Source organism: Oenanthe melanoleuca, chromosome 21 (assembly GCF_029582105.1).
Source record: "Oenanthe melanoleuca isolate GR-GAL-2019-014 chromosome 21, OMel1.0, whole genome shotgun sequence".
Classification (NCBI taxonomy): domain Eukaryota; kingdom Metazoa; phylum Chordata; class Aves; order Passeriformes; family Muscicapidae; genus Oenanthe; species Oenanthe melanoleuca.
The window spans coordinates 1,047,307-1,067,331 of NC_079354.1; the positions used below are offsets into that span (position 1 = coordinate 1,047,307).

General features: G+C 52.9%; 1 protein-coding gene across 3 annotated transcripts in view; it reads left to right on the forward strand.

Annotated features, from left to right (window-relative positions):
• Positions 1-6,841, forward strand: part of PAX7 (paired box 7) — a 107,584-nt gene extending 100,743 nt beyond the window's left edge. The window contains exon 9 of one of the 3 annotated variants that reach the window (XM_056508168.1): positions 6,357-6,841. In XM_056508168.1, the coding sequence (XP_056364143.1) occupies positions 6,357-6,472 (116 nt within the window). In that variant the 3' untranslated portion in view covers positions 6,473-6,841. The remainder of the gene's footprint in view (positions 1-6,356) is intronic. The other 2 variants (XM_056508166.1, XM_056508165.1) reach the window with 2 other exon arrangements.
• The last annotated feature ends 13,184 nt before the right edge of the window (positions 6,842-20,025 follow it).

Below are 20,025 nucleotides of genomic sequence, written 5' to 3' on the forward strand. Positions count from 1 at the left end.
CTGGGAGCTGGGACTGGGATCCTGAGAGTTGGACTGGGAGCCTGAGAGCTGGACTGGGATCCTGAGAGCCGGGACTGGGATCCTGAGAGCTGGACTGGGATTGTGAGAGCTGGGACTGGGATCCTGAGAGTTGGACTGGGAGCTGGAACTGGGATCCTGAGAGCTGGACTGGGATCCTGAGAGCTGGACTGGGATCCCGAGCCTGTCCCTTGGACAGGGACAGCTCAGCCTGGGTGTTGTCTCCAGTGGGTGACAGGGACAGCCTGGCCAGGTGTGACAGGGACAGCTCTGGGTGGGTGACAAGGACATCCATCTCGGCCCAGGGTGACAGTGCCAGCCCTGGGGAGGTGACAATGCCATCCCTAGAGGGTGACAGTGCCATCCCTAGAGGGTGACAGGCCATCTCTAGAGGGTAACAGTGCCATCCCTGGGGAGGTGACAGTGCCAGCCCTGGGGAGGTGACAATGCCATCCCTAGAGGGTGACAGTGCCATCCCTAGAGGGTGACAGGCCATCTCTAGAGGGTAACAGTGCCATCCCTCGGGAGGTGACAGTGCCAGCCCTGGGGAGGTGACAGTGTCGTCCCAGGGGAGGTGACAGTGCCACCCCTCGGGAGGTGACAGTGCCACCCCTGGAGAGGTGACAGTGCCACCCCTCAGGATGTGACAGTGCCACCCCAGGGGAGGTGACAGTGCCACCCCAGGGGAAGTGACAATGCCATCCCTGGGGAGGCGACAATGCCACCCCAGGGGAGGTGACAGTGCCACCCCTCGGGAGGTGACAGTGCCACCCCTCAGGATGTGACAGTGCCACCCCTGGGGAGGTGACAGTGCCACCCCTCAGGATGTGACAGTGCCACCCCAGGGGAGGTGACAGTGCCACCCCAGGGGAGGTGACAGTGCCACCCGCCCCGCTGCTCTCACCTGCCGCGCTCGCTGGCCCCGCCGGGGTTAAAGGCGCGTCCTGTCCCCGCGGGCGCTGCCGCTGCCCCGTGTCCCCCTGACCCCTCCTGCCCGCCGCGCCCCGCGCTCTGATGTCCCCCGCTCAATGAGAACCGGCTGCGGCCGCGGCCGGCATCAATCGCGGCCCCCCCGCCCCTCCTCGTTTTGTTTGTCGGGAGTTTGATCCGTGACCCCTCGACCTTCCCCTCGCTTCTGGATGCGGGGCTGGACACACGTGCTATTGATAAAAATCTTAAACAAATTCCGATTCCATGTATTTCCAATAAAGATTCCCTTGGGCCGGGCGTTAGTCACACCCACGTGTGTAAAAAATAAAATCAGGGGGCGAGCTGCGTTCGGGAGAGAGCGGGGAGGAGAAAGGAGGGTTTGTCTCGCTCTGCTGCAGGAATTTCTCTGTTGTTTCCTGGGCCCCCTGTCCCGATTTCTGTCACCCCGCCGGTGACGGGCTCTGTGCAGTTTGCCTTGGTAATTAGCGCTGGTGAGAGCAGCCCCTCTCGGCCAGTTGACCTTGGAATAACCAGGGTTTTTTTTTCCTGCTTTTCCCGGTGCCTGTTGTGCTTTGCAGATAATTCCAATTCCTCCTCCTCCTGGATTCTTCACTTCACTCCAAATTCTGTTCAAACAGCGTGAGGCGACCCTCACCAGGTCATTTATTGAGATCATTATTCCTTCTCTGATGCAGCACAAGAGCATCAAAACTATTTTTAGGTGATAAAATATATTAATTACATGATTGAACTATATATAATGTAATTAATATAAATTGTGTTGCGTGAAGAGGGGTTGTGCTGTTGAGGCAGGCTCTGTGTGACGGGACAAATCCAGGATTTGGGAATCAGAATTTGGCTTTGGTGTCCTCCGGACCCGGCTGCAGAGATTCCCTCTCCTCCCACTTCTCCTTAGTCTCCGTTTTACAAAAATAAACCCAGCCTGGCTCTCCCTCTCCCTTAAAGAAACAAACACCCGGAGCACCTTCGGTAAATCTCGGGGTTTGTTTTGGCTTCTGGCCCGAAAAACCAACAAACCCGTCCCCGGCTCCTCCCTCCGGCACGGGAGGGAATATTTGGGATTTTGGGAGGATGGGATTGCCGTGGGATCCCCAGGTTGGGGCTGGGGCGGTTCTGGGTGAGAGCAGAGCCCTGCGAGAGCGGGAGGGACCGGAGAGAGAGAAATATTCCCGATGGAATGTGGGATATCCGGGATCTATTCCCTATGGAATGTGGGATATCCTGGGATCTATTCCCGATGGAATGTGGGATATCCCGGGATCTACTCCCTATGGAATGTGGGATATCTGGGATCCATTCCCGATGGGAAAGTGGGATATCTGGGATCTATTCCCGATGGAATGTGGGATATCCCGGGATCTGTTCCTGATGGAATGTGGGATATCTGGGATCCATTCCCGATGGGAATGTGGGATATCCCGGGATCCATTCCCGGTGGAATGTGGGATATCCTGGGATCCATTCCCGATGGAATGTGGGATATCTGGGATCCATTCCCGATGGAATGTGGGATATCCCGGGATCATTCCCGATGGGAATGTGGGATATCCCGGGATCTGTTCCCTATGGAATGTGGGATATCCCGGGATCTATTCCCGATGGGAATGTGGGATATCTGGGATCCATTCCCTATGGAATGTGGGATATCTGGGATCCATTCCCGGTGGAATGTGGGATATCCCAGGATCCATTCCCGATGGAATGTGGGATATCTGGGATCCATTCCCAATGGAATATGGGATATCCCGGGATCCATTCCCGATGGAATGTGGGATATCCCGGGATCCATTCCCGATGGAATGTGGGATATCCCGGGATCCATTCCCGGTGGGAATGTGGGATATCTGGGATCCATTCCCGGTTGGAATGTGGGATATCCCGGGATCCATTCCCGGTGGGAACGCCGCTCCCGCCGGGCTGTCCCGGGATCCCTCCCGCTCCCGGAGCCGCTCCAGCCGGGTTGTCCCGGGATCCATTCCTGGTGAGAATGTGGATTATCCCGGGATCCATTCCCGGTGGGATCGCCGCTCCCGCCCGGTTATCCCGGGATCCATTCCCGGTGGGGACGCCGCTCCCGCCGGGCTGTCCTGGGATCCATTCCCGAGGAGAATGTGGGATATCCGGGATCCATTCCCTGTGGAATGTGGGATATTCTGGGATCTATTCCCGGTGGAATGTGGGATATCCCGGGATCCATTCCCGATGGAATGTGGGATTTCCCGGGATCCATTCCCGATGGAATGTGGATTATCCCGGGATCCATTCCCGGTGGGAATGTGGGATATCCCGGGATCCATTCCCGGTGGGAATGTGGGATATCTGGGATCCATTCCCGATGGAATGTGGGATATCCCGGGATCTATTCCCGATGGAATGTGGGATATCCCGGGATCTGTTCCTGATGGAATGTGGGATATCTGGGATCCATTCCCGGTGGAATGTGGGATATCCCGGGATCCATTCCCGATGGGAATGTGGGATATCCCAGGATCTATTCCCGATGGAATGTGGGATATCTGGGATCCATTCCCGGTGGAATGTGGGATATCCCGGGATCTATTCCCGATGGGAATGTGGGATATCCCAGGATCTATTCCCGATGGAATGTGGGATATCTGGGATCCATTCCCGGTGGAATGTGGGATATCCCGGGATCTATTCCTGATGGAATGTGGGATATCCCGGGATCCATTCCCGGTGGGAACGGCGCTCCCGGGTTGTCCCGGGATCCATTCCCGGTGGGAACGCCGCTCCCGCCCGGTTATCCCGGGATCCATTCCCGGTGGGAACGCCGCTCCGGCCGGGCTGTCCCGGGATCCCTCCCGCTCCCGGAGCCGCTCCCGCCCGGTTATCCCGGGATCCCTCCCGCTCCCGGAGCCGCTCCGGCCCCGCCGCAGCCGCCGCTCCCCGAGGCCGGGGCCGCGTTAATGACGCCGGTGATGGAACGCGGGAGCGTGAAGGGAATTCTAATGGATCTGCCAAGTCTAATCAGGACTGGTGCGAGCAAGCGGCTCCTCTGGGGCCCGCCGCTGACAGGGCGCTGATGGCTGAGATTTGTTTACTCGCTGGCACCGATCGGGCAGCTCCTGCCAGCTCCTGATTAATCTAATTGGGGCCATTAGAGGCGCGGAGCGGGACTGTGACTGAAGCCCGGCTAATGAGCGGTGTCACCGTCCTGTCCCCGCCCTGTCCCCTCGCCCCGGGCCGGCCGGGGCAGCTGCGACCTCCCGTCCCCCCGGGCTGGGCTGATCTCCCTTCCCACATGGGAGAGGGAAGAGGTTTTCCGTGGGATGGAGGGTGATTTTCCGTGGGATGGAGGGAGATTTTCAGTGGAGTGAACGGAGATTTTCCGTGGGATGGAGAGAGATTTTCCGTGGGATGGAGGGAGATTTTCCGTGGGTTGGAGGGAGATTTTCAGTGGAGTGAACGGAGATTTTCCGTGGGATGGAGGGTGATTTTCCGTGGGATGGAGATTTTCCGTGGGTTGGAGGGAGATTTTCAGTGGAGTGAACGGAGATTTCTGTGGGATGGGATGGAGGGAAATTTTCCATGGGAGGAAGGGAGATTTTCCGTGGGATGGAGGGAGATTTTCCGTGGGATGAAAGGATGTTTCCCGTGGGATTAAAGGAGGTTTTCCGTGGGATGAAGGGAGATTTTCCGTGGGATGGAGGGAAGTTTTCCGTGGGATGGAGGGAGGTTTTCCGTGGATTGAAAGGAGGTTTTCAGTGGGATGGAGGGAGATTTTCCGTGGGACTAAAGGAGGTTTTCAGTGGGATGGAGGGAGATTTTCCGTGGGATGGAGGGAGGCAGGCAGAGCTCACAGCCGGGAGTCAGCACTGGGTGAGGCAGATCCAAGCCCAGACCTGGGGATCTTCCACAGAAATCTCTGGAATCACTTCCAGCAGCACCACCGAGAGCAGGAGCCTGGCAGGATTATCCCAAACCCTCAGAATCCCCTTTTTCCAGGGTGGAATTTCAGCTCTTTTCAGGTGTTCATGGAAAGAGTTGAGGACCTCCCCTGCCCTCGGCTGTGCTGAGCCCCAGCAGGGCCTGTCCTGCTCCTGACAGCTCTGAGCTGTTCCTGGGACAGCAGCAGGTCCCTGGTGTGTGTGTGTGTGACAGTCCCATCCCGGCTCTGAGCTGTTCCTGGGACAGCAGGAGGCCCCTGGTGCGTGTGTGACAGTCCCACCCCAGCTCTGAGCTGTTCCTGGGACAGCAGGAGGCCCCTGGTGTGTGTGTGACAGTTCCATCCCAGCTCTGAGCTGTTCCTGGGACAGCAGGAGGTCCCTGGTGTGTGTGTGTGTGACAGTCCCATCCCGGCTCTGAGCCCTTCCCGGGTCCCCGGGGTGTGTGACAGCCCCGGGCTGTCCCCGCTGCCCTGCAGGGCTGAGTGTCCTGATCGCTGCAGGTCCCCCGTATTCTCACTGTCCCTTTCCCTGTATCCTCCCTTTCCCGTGTCCCCACTGTCCCTTTCCCCATGTCCCCACTGTCCCTTTCCCCGTGTCCCCACTGTCCCTTCCCCATGTCCCCACTGTCCCTTTCCCTGTATCCTCACTGTCCCTTTCCCGTGTCCCCACTGTCCCTTCCCCATGTCCTCACTGTCCCTTTCACTCTATCCTCACTGTCCCTTTCCCTCTATCCCCACTGACCCGTTCCCGTGTCCCCACTGTCCTTTTCCCCGTGTCCCCACTGTCCCTTTCCCTCTATCCTCACTGTCCCTTTCCCGTGTCCCCACTGTCCCTTTCCCGTGTCCCCACTGTCCCTTTCCCTCTATCCTCACTGTCCCTTCCCCCATGTCCCCACTGTCCCTTTCCCTGTTTCCTCACTGTCCCTTTCCCGTGTCCCCACTGTCCCTTTCCCGTGTCCCCACTGTCCCTTTCCCGTGTCCTGACTGTCATTTCCCGTGTCCCCATTGTCCTTTCCCCATGTCCCCACTGTCCCTTTCCCGTGTCCTGACTGTCATTTCCCGTGTCCCCACTGTCCCTTTCCCGTGTCCTGACTGTCCTTTCCCGTGTCCCCACTGTCCTTTCCCCGTGTCCCCACTGTCCCTTTCCCGTGTCCTGACTGTCATTTCCCGTGTCCCCATTGTCCTTTCCCCATGTCCCCACTGTCCCTTTCCCGTGTCCTGACTGTCATTTCCCGTGTCCCCACTGTCCCTTTCCCGTGTCCTGACTGTCCTTTCCCGTGTCCCCACTGTCCTTTCCCCGTGTCCCCACTGTCCCTTTCCCGTGTCCTGACTGTCCTTTCCCGTGTCCCCACTGTCCCTTTCCCTCTATCCCCACTGTCCCTTTCCCTCTATCCCCACTGTCCCTTTCCCTCTATCCTCACTGTCCCTTTCCCGTGTCCCCACTGTCCTTTCCCGTGTCCCCACTGTCCCTTTCCCGCAGCCGCCGTGGATTACCTGGCCAAGAACGTCAGCCTGTCGACGCAGCGCCGGATGAAGCTGGGCGAGCACTCGGCCGTGCTGGGGCTGCTGCCGGTGGAGACGGGCCAGGCTTACTGATCCCGGGACCCTCCTGGCGGGAGCGAGCGGGGAGCCGTCCCCGGGCCCTCCGGAGCATTCCAGGGGCAGCTCCAGCCTGTGGCCAGAGACCTCGGCTGGGGAGCGTCTGTAACTCCTGGCCACGGCATCCCCCACACTCCAGGACTCTGCGTTCCCTACGTAGCTGGCATAGTCAAAGCCAAATTGAGCGCTTTTTTTTTTTTTCTTTTTTTTTTTTCTTTCTTTGTAAAAGAAATGTTTCGTTTTTGTTCCCTTTCCGTCGCTGTAAATTTGGTGGATGTTGTATAGCAAGGAATAACCAAGCTGAACATTAAGGGTGATGTAAATCAGGACCACAGAAGACCTATGGACCAAATATAAGGACTTGTTAAAAACAAACAAACGAACAAAAAAAAAAAAACAAACCACGAAGACAAATGAAAGCAGAAAATTATTCAAGGGACAGCAGATTTCCCCAGGCCAGCCTCCCCTCCCTTCTGGATGGAATTCCAGCCAGCCTGGGACCTGCGGGAAGCACCAACAGCTGCAGGAGGAGCAGAGACAGAGGCACAGGAAACCTTCACTTCTCCTCCAGGGACCCGCCAGGACACGGCAGCAGCGCGGGGACAGCGGGGACAGGGCTGGGCTGGCACCGGGAGGGGCCGGGACACACCCTGGGGACACGGGGCAGGGCTCCTGGTGGCCACGGGAGCGAAGGCAAGAGGGCAGGGCCGGGAAGCGGAGAGCAGAGCCGGGTTCTGCCAGGGCAGACACCGGGAGGGAACGGGAAAAGAACTGCCCGGGGATGGGTGTGAGCCGGGTCTGGGGGCGCTGAACTGCCCGGGGATGGGTGTGAGCCGGGTCTGGGGGTGCTGAACTGGGTGTGAGCGGGGTCTGGGGGTGCTGAACTGCCCGGGGATGGGTGTGAGCCGGGTCTGGGGGTGCTGAACTGCCCAGGGATGGGTGTGAGCCGGGTCTGGGGGTGCTGAACTGGGTGTGAGCCGGGTCTGGGGGTGCTGAACTGGGTGTGAGCCGGGTCTGGGGGCGCTGAACTGCCCAGGGATGGATGTGAGCTGGATTTGGGGGTGCTGAACTGCCCGGGGTTGGGTGTGAGCCGGGTCTGGGGGTGCTGAACTGGGTGTGAGAGGGGTCTGGGGGTGCTACTGATGGATATGAGCTGGGTCTGGGGGTGCTGCCTACCCTGCACCAATCCCTGCTCCTTGCTGGGATTCCATCCCACCCCAATCCCTGCTCCTTGCTGGAATTCCATCCCACCCCAATCCCTGCTCCTTGCCTCTGGAATTCCCATCCCAGCTCCCCCCTGGCCGCCTGCCCATCCCCAAGGGAAGTTTCATCATTCCATGGAATCTCCTCTCTTCTCTCCCTCCTCACCCACGGACAGCCGGGCGTGGCCTCCTCAGAACCCCAAAAAAAACCCAAAATAAAAAGGAGGGAGCACTGCAGGACCCTCCCTGCCAATCCCTTCCCCAGACAGTCCGTGGGCAGCCGGGCACTGCTGTAAATAGAATTCCTAGAGGAACAAAATAGCTCTTCCCTGACCTTCCCCTCGTGGTCGCACTTTGTACATTTAGTTGGGAAATTTGGTCATGTGCTGTATGTTTATAGAAAGTTGATTTTTTTTTTTTTTTTATATATATATATACTAAAAAAACAAAACCACAGTGAGTGCCAGTGATAGTTAAAAAAAAAAAAAAAAAAAAAAAAAAAAAAAAAAAAAAAAAAAAAAAGAAAAAGAAAAAAGAAAGAAAAATTTTAAAAAGAGAAAAAAAGAAAAAGAAAAAAAAAGGGGATGGGGGGATGAAGTGTAGAAATTTGCCTATTGTGTGTTTTCAAAAGACATTCCAGGATCTTTGGGGTGGGATGGGGTTGATTTCTGGGTTGGGTTTTTTTTTTCCCTGCTTTTTTTTTTGTCTTATTTTGTTTCTTCCTTTCGTTCATGTATGAAAGTCAAAAGTAACTTTTGGTTTTGTTGTGTTGGTTCAGTTTTGTTTCATGGATTGCCAAGCTCAGCTCTGCTGACGAGAGACAAACTCGGGGGGTGGGTGGGACAGGGAGGGGACACGGCCGGGGGAGGGGCTGGAGCTGGGACAGGACAGAGCGAGGACAGCCGGACTGGGAACCTGGCTGGGGCCACCTGGGGCCACCTGGGGCCACCAACAGGGACCAATCCTGGAGAGCTGGACCATGAGAACCTGGCTGGGGCCACCTGGGGCCACCAACAGGGACCAATCCTGGAGAGCTGGACCATGAGAACCTGGCTGGGGCCACCTGGGGCCACCTGGGGCCACCAACAGGGACCAATCTTGGGGAACTGGACCATGAGAACCTGGCTGGGGCCACCTGCAGCCACTTGGGGCCACCAACAGGGACCAGTCCTGGAGAGCTGGACCATGAGAACCTGGCTGGGGCCACCTGGGGCCACCTGGGGCCACCAACAGGGACCAATCTTGGGGAACTGGACCATGAGAACCTGGCTGGGGCCACTAAAAAGGACCAATGCTTGGAGAGCTGGACAGCAGGAACCTGACTGTGGCCACCTGCAGCCACCTGGGGCCACCAACAGGGACCAATCCTGGAGAGCTGGACAGTGAGAACCTGACTGTGGCCACCTGCAGCCACCTGGGGCCACCAACAGGGACCAATGCTTGGAGAGATGGACCATGAGAACCTGGCTGTGGCCACCTGGGGCCACTAAAAAGGACCAATGCTTGGAGAGCTGGACAGCAGGAACCTGGCAGTGGCCACCTGCAGCCACCTGGGGCCACCAACAGAGACCAGTCTTGGGGAACAGGACCGTGAGAATCTGGCTGTGACCACCTGTGGCCACCTGGGGCCACCAACAGGGACCAATCTTGGGGAACAGGACCATGAGAACCTGGCTGTGGCCACCTGGGGCCACCCAAGAATGACCAAGTGGATCCTCAGCTGCTGCTGACTCTGGGGGACCAAAAATCACCCAAAGCCTCGTCCAGAGCAACAGTGACCAAGGACAGGGCCAGGGATGGACACAGCACAGATGGACACACGGACACAGCCAGGGATGGACACAGCAGAGAATGGACACGTGGGAGATGGACATGGCCAGGGATGGACGTGTCAGAGAATGGACACATGGACACAGCCAGGGATGGACGTGTCAGAGGTGACCAAAGCAGAGATGGACATGGCCAGAGGTGAACAGAGCCAGAGGTGGGCACACTCCAGAGATGGACACAGCCAGGGATGGACTCAGCCAGATGTGAACACAGCCAGATGTGAACACAGCCAGCGGTGAGACAGTGGAAATGGACACAGCAGAGTTGACCACAGCCAGAGATGGACACAGCCAGAGGTGGCCACAGTGGAAATGGACACAGCCAGGGATGGACACAGCCAGATGTGGACACAGCCAGGGATGGACACAGCCAGATGTGGACACAGCCAGGGATGGACACAGCCAGATGTGGACACAGCCAGAGGTGGCCACAGTGGAAATGGACACAGCCAGGGATGGACACAGCCAGATGTGGACACAGCCAGAGTCGCGCCCCCAGGGACGCTCTCCCAGCCCCGGGGCTCTCCCGGGCCAGCCGGTGTCCCCTGCCACCCCTGGGACCGCCCTGGCCCCGCGGGGGCTGCTCTGTCCCCGCAGCCCGGCCCGCACGGCCGCAGCAGATCGGGTCCTTTGTGTATTTACCGCTTCTAGCCCGCCCGGCCCCGCGGCCCCCGGCGCTGTCGGGCTTTCCCCGTCCCCGTCCCTGCGGGATCGTCGCTTCTGTGTTCGCCTCATCGCCGTCTGCTCCGGGCCGTGCCGGGTGTGTAAATACGGAGCCGCACCATAATTTATTCAGCTGTATGGAGTAGATTTAGTAGGAAGAGAAACTGGTTTTGCTTTAACTACCTGCTGCCTGTAGGTGTCTTTCTGTAACTCAGGCATAACTGTTATACATTAAAAAAAAAAAAAAAAAAATTATTCCAAGTGCGTTTTTTGGGTTGTTTGGGTACTGGGAGCCTCAGGGATGTCAAAAACTGGGATGGGATGGGATGGGATGGGATGGGATGGGATGGGATGGGATGGGATGGGATGGGATGGGATGGGATGGGATGGGATGGGATGGGATGGGATGGGATGGGATGGGCCGGGCCGGGCTGGGCTGGACTGGGAGGGGCCGGGCCGGGCTGGGCTGGACTGGGAGGGGCCGGGCTGGGCTGGGCTGGGCTGGGCTGGGCTGGGCTGGGCTGGGCTGGGCTGAGCTGGGCTGGGCTGAACTGGGCTGCGCTGGGCTGGACTGGGAAGGGCTGGGCCGGGTTGGACTGGGCTGGGCTGGGCTGGGCTGGGCTGGGCTGGGCTGGGCTGGGCTGGGCTGGGCTGCTCCCGGCTCTGCAGGCACCTGGCTCTGGTTAAACGCCAGGCTCGGCATCAAGAAGTGGAAAAAAATTCCCAAAATTCCGGGGGATGCAGAGCTGAGGGCTCCACAGTGGGAATGAACCTCGGGAACAAAGCCCTGGATTCAGGAACCCGCCTGGAGAGGTTTTGGCTCCCTGGAACTGGAGCTGATCTCCAGCCAAGCCACAAAGAGCCCGAGCATCCCGGGGGGATTGGGGCTGTCCTTCCTTGGAGGGGTCAGCCTGGCCCCCCAAAGCTGGGTGGGGTCACCCCGGGTGAGAAACACCAAGTGTGGGATGGGAAAAACCAAGTGTGGGACTGGAAACTGCAAGTGGGGGACTGGAAACAGCAAATCTGGGGTAGGAAACATCAAATGTGGGACCAGTAACAGCAAATGTGACGTGGGAAACACCAAATGTGGGATGGGAAACACCAAATTTGGGGTGGGAAATACCAAATGTGGGATTAAAAAAATGAAATGTGGGGTGGGAAACACCAAATGTGGGGTGGGCACTCCTGGGTTTGGGGAGCAGAGAGGGCAGGAGTTGCCAGCCTGGGGTCTGCCCCTGGCTCAGGGGAGGCCCAAGGGCTTTGGGATTGCCCCCCCTCACATGCACCCCCTGATCCAGCCCCTCCCTGAGACCCCCGAACCCCCCAGCTGCTCCCAGCGCCGGGAAAATCCACATTTCTGGGGAGAATGGGAAAGTGGGGAAGGCCAGAGCCAAGAGCCTGGCCCGGATGGGGTTGGGAGTGGGGAACCCCCAGGGTGGGGCTTTGGGGCAAACCTGGCAGGAATGAGGTGGAACCACAGATCTGGGATGTGGCCCAGGGCACCCCCCTGCCCTGAACCCCAAAATCACGGGAATTATGGCCAGAGAGGCTCAGCCTGGGGGGGAACCATCAGCACCCTCAGCCTGGATCCCTCCTGTGGCTCTCTGGGGTTGCAGTACAGGATGTGACCAGAAATGTGAATTCTGTCTGTTACCCCAGCTGGGGCAGTGACCCTGATCTCCTGGCACACATTATCTGCTCATGGGCCATCTTTAAACCAGCTGGGCAATCATCTTTATCTTCCCACAGCCCATCCTCCCTCCAGGAGATATCTCCTGTTCATGGCCAGTGAGTCCCAGGGCATGACTGATAAAATTCCATCATCCCACTGGGAGATGCTCCAGCCAGGGGAGGAGCCAAGCCTTTCCTACCCAGATAAAAACTGAGATTTTGGACACCAAGGCACCTTCTTTCCACTGGATTCCAGAGGAAAGCCAGACCTTTCCACATCATCCCTGGAGCTTCAGAGGAAACTGCACCTTCTCCAGGAGCACTGCTCCAGCTGAACCACATCTGCCCCTGCAGGAGGATGCAGCCACCATTGAATGGGACTGTGCCAACACCCTGACTGACTGACGGGTGTCAGCTTGGATTCTGACTCTGGCAGGGTTTGGGATTGTTCTGTGTAATACTGCATTGCTATTTTAATTTTCCTAGTAAAGAACTGTTATTCCTAATTCCCATCTCTTTGCCTGAGAGCCCCTTAATTTCAAAATTATAATAGTTTGGAGGGAGGGGGTTTCCATTCTGCATTTCAAAGAGAAGCTCCTGCCTTTATCAGCAGACACCTGTCCTTCACACCAGGACAGGGGGATTCCTGCAGGAATCACGTTTGGGATCTGCCAGGAGCCCCTTCCCACCCTCACCCCACCAGGACCCGCTGGGTGTTTCCAGGGGGAGAAGCAGGAGCTGCACCGGGGGCAGCTCTGAGCCCTGCACACCGCGGGGTCACAGCCAGGGGTGCCGGGAAGGGATCCCGTTTGTCCAGAAACCCCAAATGCAGTGACACTAAAACGAGGTGACGTTAAAAACACAGTGACACTATAAACACAGTGACACTAAAACGGGGTGATGTTAAAAACAGGGTGACATTAAAATGGGGTGACACTATAACAGGGTGACATTAAAAACACAGTGACACTATAAACACAGTGACACTAAAACCATGGTGGCATTGAAACATGGTGACACAAATGTGGTGACACTATAAATGTGGTGACACTATAAACACAGTGACATTATAACATGGTGACACTATAAACACAATGACACTAAAACCATGGTGGCATTGAAACGTGGTGACACAAATGTGGTGACACTATAAACACAGTGACACTATAAATGTAGTGACACTATAAACACAGTGGCACAAACACGGTGACACTGAAACTCCGTGACACTGTGACACGGCGACCATATAAACACAGTGACACTATAACATGGTGACACTGTAACATGGTGACACTATGAACACAGTGATATAAACACAATGACACCGAAACATGGTGACACTATAGATACAGTGGGTGACACTATAAGCATGGTGACACTATAAACACAGTGACACTATAACACAGTGACACTATAAACGAGGTGACACTGTAACACGGTGACATTAAAAACATGGTGGCACCGTAACACGGAGACACTATAAACACAGTGACACTGAAACATGGTGACACTGTAACACGGTGACACTGTAACACGGTGACACTGAAATGGGATGATACTATAAACACGGTGACACTTTAACACAGTGACACTATAAAAACAGTGGCACTGTAGCACGGTGACACTATAGACACGGTGACGCTGTAAACACGGTGGTACTGTGAACATGGTGGCACTGTAAACACAGTGACATTATAACACGGTGACACAAACACGGTGGAACTATAAACACAGTGACACGATAGCGTGGTGACATAAACACAGTGACCCTATTAAACACTGTGACACTATAACATGGTGACACTATAAATATGCTGGCACTGTAACACAGTGACATTAAAAACACGGTGACACTGTAACACGGTGACATTAAAAACATGGTGACACTATAACACGGTGACATGTAAACAGGGTGACACTACAAACACGTTGAAACTGAAACACAATGACACAAATACAGTGACACAAAAATGGTGACACAAACACAGTGACACTATAAAGATGGTGACACTGGAACACAGTGACACTAACATGGTGACACAAACACGGTGACATTGAAACATGGTGGCACTCTAAATATGGTGACACAGTGGTACTATAAACACGGTGACACAAACATGGTGACACTGAAACATGGTGACACTATAACACAGTGGTACTCTAAACATGGTGACACTATGACACGGTGACACAAACGCAGTGACACTGTAACACAGTGACGCAAACACGGTGACAAACACGGTGACACTGCAAACTTGGTGACACTATAATACGGTAACTCTACAAACATGGTGACACTAAAACACAGTGACATTGTAACATAGTGACACTATAACATGGTGACACTATAAACAGGGTGACACAAACACGGTTATACTATAAACATGGTGACACTGCAAACTTGGTGAACTATAACACGGTGACACCATAAATGTGGTGACACTGTAACACGGTGACATTAAAAACATGGTGTCACTATAAGTACAGTGACATTAAAACACAGTGACACTAAAATAGGGTGACATTAAAAACACGGTGACACTGAAACACGATGATGCTATAACATGGTGACACTAACAAGGTGACACTATAACACCACTACACAAAGAGGATGACACTGAAGCACGGTGACACAAACACAGTGACACTGAAGCACCATGACGCTATAAACATGGTGACACTATAACATGGTGACACTATAACAGATAGGATGACACTGTAACATGGTGACACAAACACGGTGACACTATAACATGGTGACACTGAAACACGGTGACACAAAGAGGATGACACTGAAACTCGGTGACACTGTAACACGGTGACACTATAAACATGGTGATACTATAAACATGGTGACACTGTAACACGGTGACACTGAAACACAGTGACACTATAAACATGGTGACACTATAAACACGGTGACACTGTAACACGGTGACACTGAAGCACAGTGACACTATAAACATGGTGATACTATAAACACGGTGATACTATAAACACGGTGACATTGTAACACGGTGACACTAAAACACAGTGACACTATAAACATGGTGACACTATAAACACGGTGGCACACAGTGACACTGAAACACGGTGACATTATAAACACGGTGACATTAAAAACACAGTGACGCCATAGTCACAGTGACACTGTAACACTGTGACACTAAAACACGGTGACATTAAAAACACAGTGATGCCATAATCATGGTGACACTGTAACATGGTGACACAAACTCAGTGACACAAATTCAGTGACACAAACTCAGTGACACAAGCACGGTGAACCTCGGGGGCCCTCTGGGGACACCGAGCCAGGGACAGCCCCGGGGTCAGCGGTGCCGGCCCTGAGCTGATATTGAGCTGATATTGAGCTGACATTGAGCTGATAATGCACCGATAAGGAGCTGATAAGGAGCTGAGAAAGAGCTGATAAGGAGAGGATAATGAGGTGATAAAGGAGCGGATAATGCTCTGATAATTCTCTGATAATTCTCTGATAAGGAGTTGATAAATCAGCTCTGAGCCCGTATGACAGTGGCTGCTGGCCCTGGCACAGGCAGCAGTCATTATTGATTATTTGCTATTGATTATTTACTATTGATTATTGATTGTTAGTTCTTAGCTATTAGTTATAACTTACTCTTTATTATTTAATTCTTTTTTTTTTATTCATTTATTATTCTTATTTATTAATTTATTATTCTTATTCATTTATTATTCTTATTAATTTATTATTCTTATTCATATATTATTTATTTATTGATTCCTTTTTAAAAATTATTATAGTTTGTATTGTTATATTTTTGTTTTGGCTTAGGTTTAGGGTTTTATTTATTTTATTTGTTTTATTTATTTGATTTGGGTTATATTTATTTATTATTTTCTGGGTGTCACAGCTCTTCCCTCTGGTGCCCAGACCTCTGCGACCCCCTCAGCCTCCTCTGACACCTCCCACTGGATATTCCCCTGGAATTCCGACATTCCTCTGGAATTCTGCTATTCCCCCGGAATTCAAATATTCCAATATCCAGCTCCCTGGTCCTGTTCCCTGTTCCCAATCCCAGGGATGTTTTATGACAGCTCAGAGTCATTCCCAGCTCCCACCCCATACCCCTGTCCCTGATCCCGATCCCAGGAGTATTTTATGGCAGCCCTGGGCCGCTCCCAGCTCCCACACCATATCCCTGTCCCTGATCCCAATCCCAGGAATGTTTTATGGCAGCTCAGGGTCATTCCCAGCTCCCACCCCATATCCCTGTCCCTGTTCCCAATCCCAGGATTATTTTATGGGAGCTCAGAGTCATTCCCAGCTCCCACCCCATATCCCTGTCCCTGATCCCAATCCCAGGAGTATTTTATGGGAGCTCTGGGTCATTCCCAGTTGCCACCCCATATCCCTGTCCCTGATCCCAATCCCAGGAATGTTTTATGGCAGTCCTGGGCCGTTCCCAGCTCCCACCCCATATCCCTGTCCCTGATCCCAATCCCAGGAATGTTTTATGGCAGCCCTGGGCCGTTCCCAGCTCCCACCCCATATTCCCAATCCCAGGAATGTTTTATGGCAGCCCTGGGCCGTTCCCAGCTCCCACCCCATATCCCTGTTCCTGATCCTAGGAATGTTTTATGGGAGCCCTGGGCCGTTCCCAGCTCCCACCCCATATCCCTGTCCCTGATCCCAATCCCAGGAATGTTTTATGGGAGCCCTGGGCCGTTCCCAGCTCCCACCCCATATCCCTGTTCCTGATCCCAGGAATGTTTTATGGGAGCTCTGGGTTGTTCCCAGCTCCCACCCCATATCCCTGTTCCAAATCCCAGGAATGTTTTATGGCAGCCCTGGGCCGTTCCCAGCTCCCACCCCATATCCCTGTCCCTGATCCCAATCCCAGGAATGTTTTATGGCAGCTCAGGGTCGTTCCCAGCTCCCACCCCATATCCCTGTCCCTGTTCCCAATCCCAGGAATGTTTTATGGGAGCTCTGGGCCGTTCCCAGCTCCCACCCCATATCCCTGTCCCTGATCCCAATCCCAGGAATGTTTTATGGCAGCTCAGGGTCATTCCCAGCTCCCACCCCATATCCCTGTTCCTGATCCCAGGAATGTTTTATGGGAGCTCTGGGTTGTTCCCAGCTCCCACCCCATATCCCTGTCCCTGATCCCAGGATTCAGCTCCCCCCGGCCGGAGCTCCTGGCGCTTCCCGAGCGGTTCCAGCTCCCGGGGCTGATTAAATTGGGCTGTGGCCCTGCATAAAATCAGGGAGCTCTGAGCAGGGACAGGGACACAGGAGGGAATTAAATCCCTCAGGAAGGATTTCTGCACCAGGCCCGTTCCTTTCTTTTTTCAGGATTAATTGTAATTAAGATCCTGGCCCGGCCTGGCCTCGTGCTCACCTGGTGAGGACCAGCCTGGAATTTTAACATCAGAGCTCATCCTGCATTCCCAGAGCATCCCTGTGCCAGCATTCCCAGCCTTTCTGCTCCAGGCTGCCTCTTCTTGGGGTTTTTGGAGTTTTCCCAGGAAAACTGGGATGGGAAGGGAGCAGGTGCAGCATTCCCAAATCCACATTCCCGGGAAAAAGCAGCCTGGGGGAGCAGGAATTCCCCCCCTGGAGTTTTCCAGGTCCTTCCAGCCCTCTGGGGGTGCAGCAGGCCCAGTTTGGGGGTTTGTGGTTCCCTCCATCCCAGTTCCCTCTGGGAATTCCCTGGGAGCAGGGCAGCCCCGGGGATGGGAGCAGAATTCCCGTTTTTCCCGGTGCTGGGGGGATCCTGGACACCCCAATTCCCTCCCCAGGCTCTGCTTTCCCTCTGGGCATCCCCAAAAACCCCTCAGGGAACAGCTCGGATTCCAGGGGAATTCCCGATGGGAAATATTGGGAATATTCAAGCAAAGCACCCTTCTGCCTCCCAAACCTCCAAAATCCCAAAATTTGACCTCGATCCCTCTCTCAGCTCCAGCCTGGGGCTCTCCCTGCTCCTGCCATCCTTTGGGATCAATTTTCCTCATTCCCACCTTTCTCTCCTTTCCCTCTTCTCATCCCATTTTTAAATTTTTTTTTTCTCCAGTGGATGGCTGGGAAATAAATAAATAAATTAAATTAAAAAAAAAAAAAAAATTAAATATCCAGGAATCCTGGTTGATTCCTGCACGTCCCTCACCCTGAATCCCACTTTTGTACAGAGCCAGGCTAATTATTATTAATGGCAGATTTGGGTTTATTTCAAACAGGAGAACGAAAAAAAAAAAAAAAAGAAAAAAATCCGAGGGGGATGAGGGGGGAGGATGAGGATGGGAGGGAAGAGGGGGAGGAAAAAAAAGGAAAAAAGGGAGAGAAGAAACCCAGAAGAAACTGTTCACATTTCCCGAGACATGGACAAAGCTTTTATGAATATAACTGGATTTGTAACAAGCATTGCAGCTGCATATAAGGCATTCAGACATGGAGACAATTTTACTAGATAATAGACTATCACGCAGGATACAATTTAAATTAAAAAATGCAATTTTCACCTTGAAATGAACAAATGATTACAATTTCTATACAAATTAAGGCATTCAGGCTCTCTTTCAGTAGTGGCATCAGCCCATGAAATATGACATAATTACCATGAAATACATTTTCAAATATTTTGATTTTTGTCCGCTGCTTTTAAAAAAAAATATAAAAAAAAAAAACACACACACAGCCCGGGCTCTTGCGTGTGTGGGGGGAGAACGGCTCCCATTATCCCACCTTCTGGGGAAAAACACATTTAAAAAGAAAAGAAAAACTACCCAAAAGATGAAACCTCCCCTCCTCCCCGCTCCCCCCCTCCTCTTGACTCGCGAGATAAAATTGAAAAAAAAAAAAAAAAAGAAAAAAAAAAAAAAAAAGAATCAGACAGAAAGAAAAGGGACGCAAGCGAAAGGCTCTAAAGCCTGGAGATTTATCTAAATTACTACGCTTATCTGCAAAAATCACATCTGCCGGTTATCTGGCGGCTCCCCGCTCCCGCCTCGCATTCCTCTCCTTTTATTTTTTAATTATTTTTCCATTATCCTCCCCTCGCCGGGCTGAGGCTACAAGGGGGATCAGAGGGGCGCTGACCCCGTGCAGGGTTGGGAATTTGGCGGGAGCAGCTGGAATTTTGGGGGGGTACCACAGGGTAAGGGGGGGGTGGTTTCCTCCCCATCGTTATCCAGGAAAATCCGCTGGGAGCAGCGGGATGGGTTTGGGAAGGATGGAGAAATTTGGGGGTAAAAATATGGAAATGACTGGTGGAATTACGGGAGGGAAATGCAGAAATTGTAGGTGGGATTTTGGGGGTGAAATACAGAAATGACAGGGGAAATATGGGGGTAAAATATAGGAATTATAGGGGAAATTTTGGGGATGAAATACAGGAATTATAGGGAGAATTTTGGGGATAAAACACAAGAAATTATTGGGGTGAAATACAGAAACTGTAGGGGAAGTTTTGGGGATAAACCACAAGAAATTATGGGGGTAAAATACATAAATCATAGGGGAAGTTTTGGGGATGAAATATAGAAATTATAGGAGGAATTTTGGGAGCAAAATACAGAAAGGATAGGGGAAATTTTGGGGATGAAATTCAGGAATTACAGGGGAAATATGGGGTAAAATACAGAAAATTATAGGGAGAATTTTGGGGATAAAGCACAAGAAATTATGGGGGTGAAATACAGAAATAATAGGGGAAGTTTTGGGGATGAAATATAGAAATTATAGGAGGAATTTTGGGAGTAAAATACAGAAAGGATAGGGGAAATTTTGGGGATAAACCACCAGAAATTATGGGGGTGAAATACAGAAATTATAGGGGAAATTTTGGGGATGAAATTCAGGAATTACAGGGGAAATATGGGGTAAAATACAGGAATTATAGGGAGAATTTTGGGGGTAAAATACAGGAATTATAGGGAGAATTTTGGGGATAAAGCACAAGAAATTATTGGGGTGAAATACAGAAATTATAGGGGAAATTTTGGGGATAGACCACAAGAAATTATGGGGGTAAAATACAGGAATTATAGGGAGAATTTTGGGGATAAAATACAAGAAATTATGGGGGTGAAATACAGAAATAATAGGGGAAGTTTTGGGGGTGAAATACAGAAATTTGGAGATAAAATACAGACATTATAGGGGAAATTGTGGGGGTAAAATACAGAAATTACAAGGGAC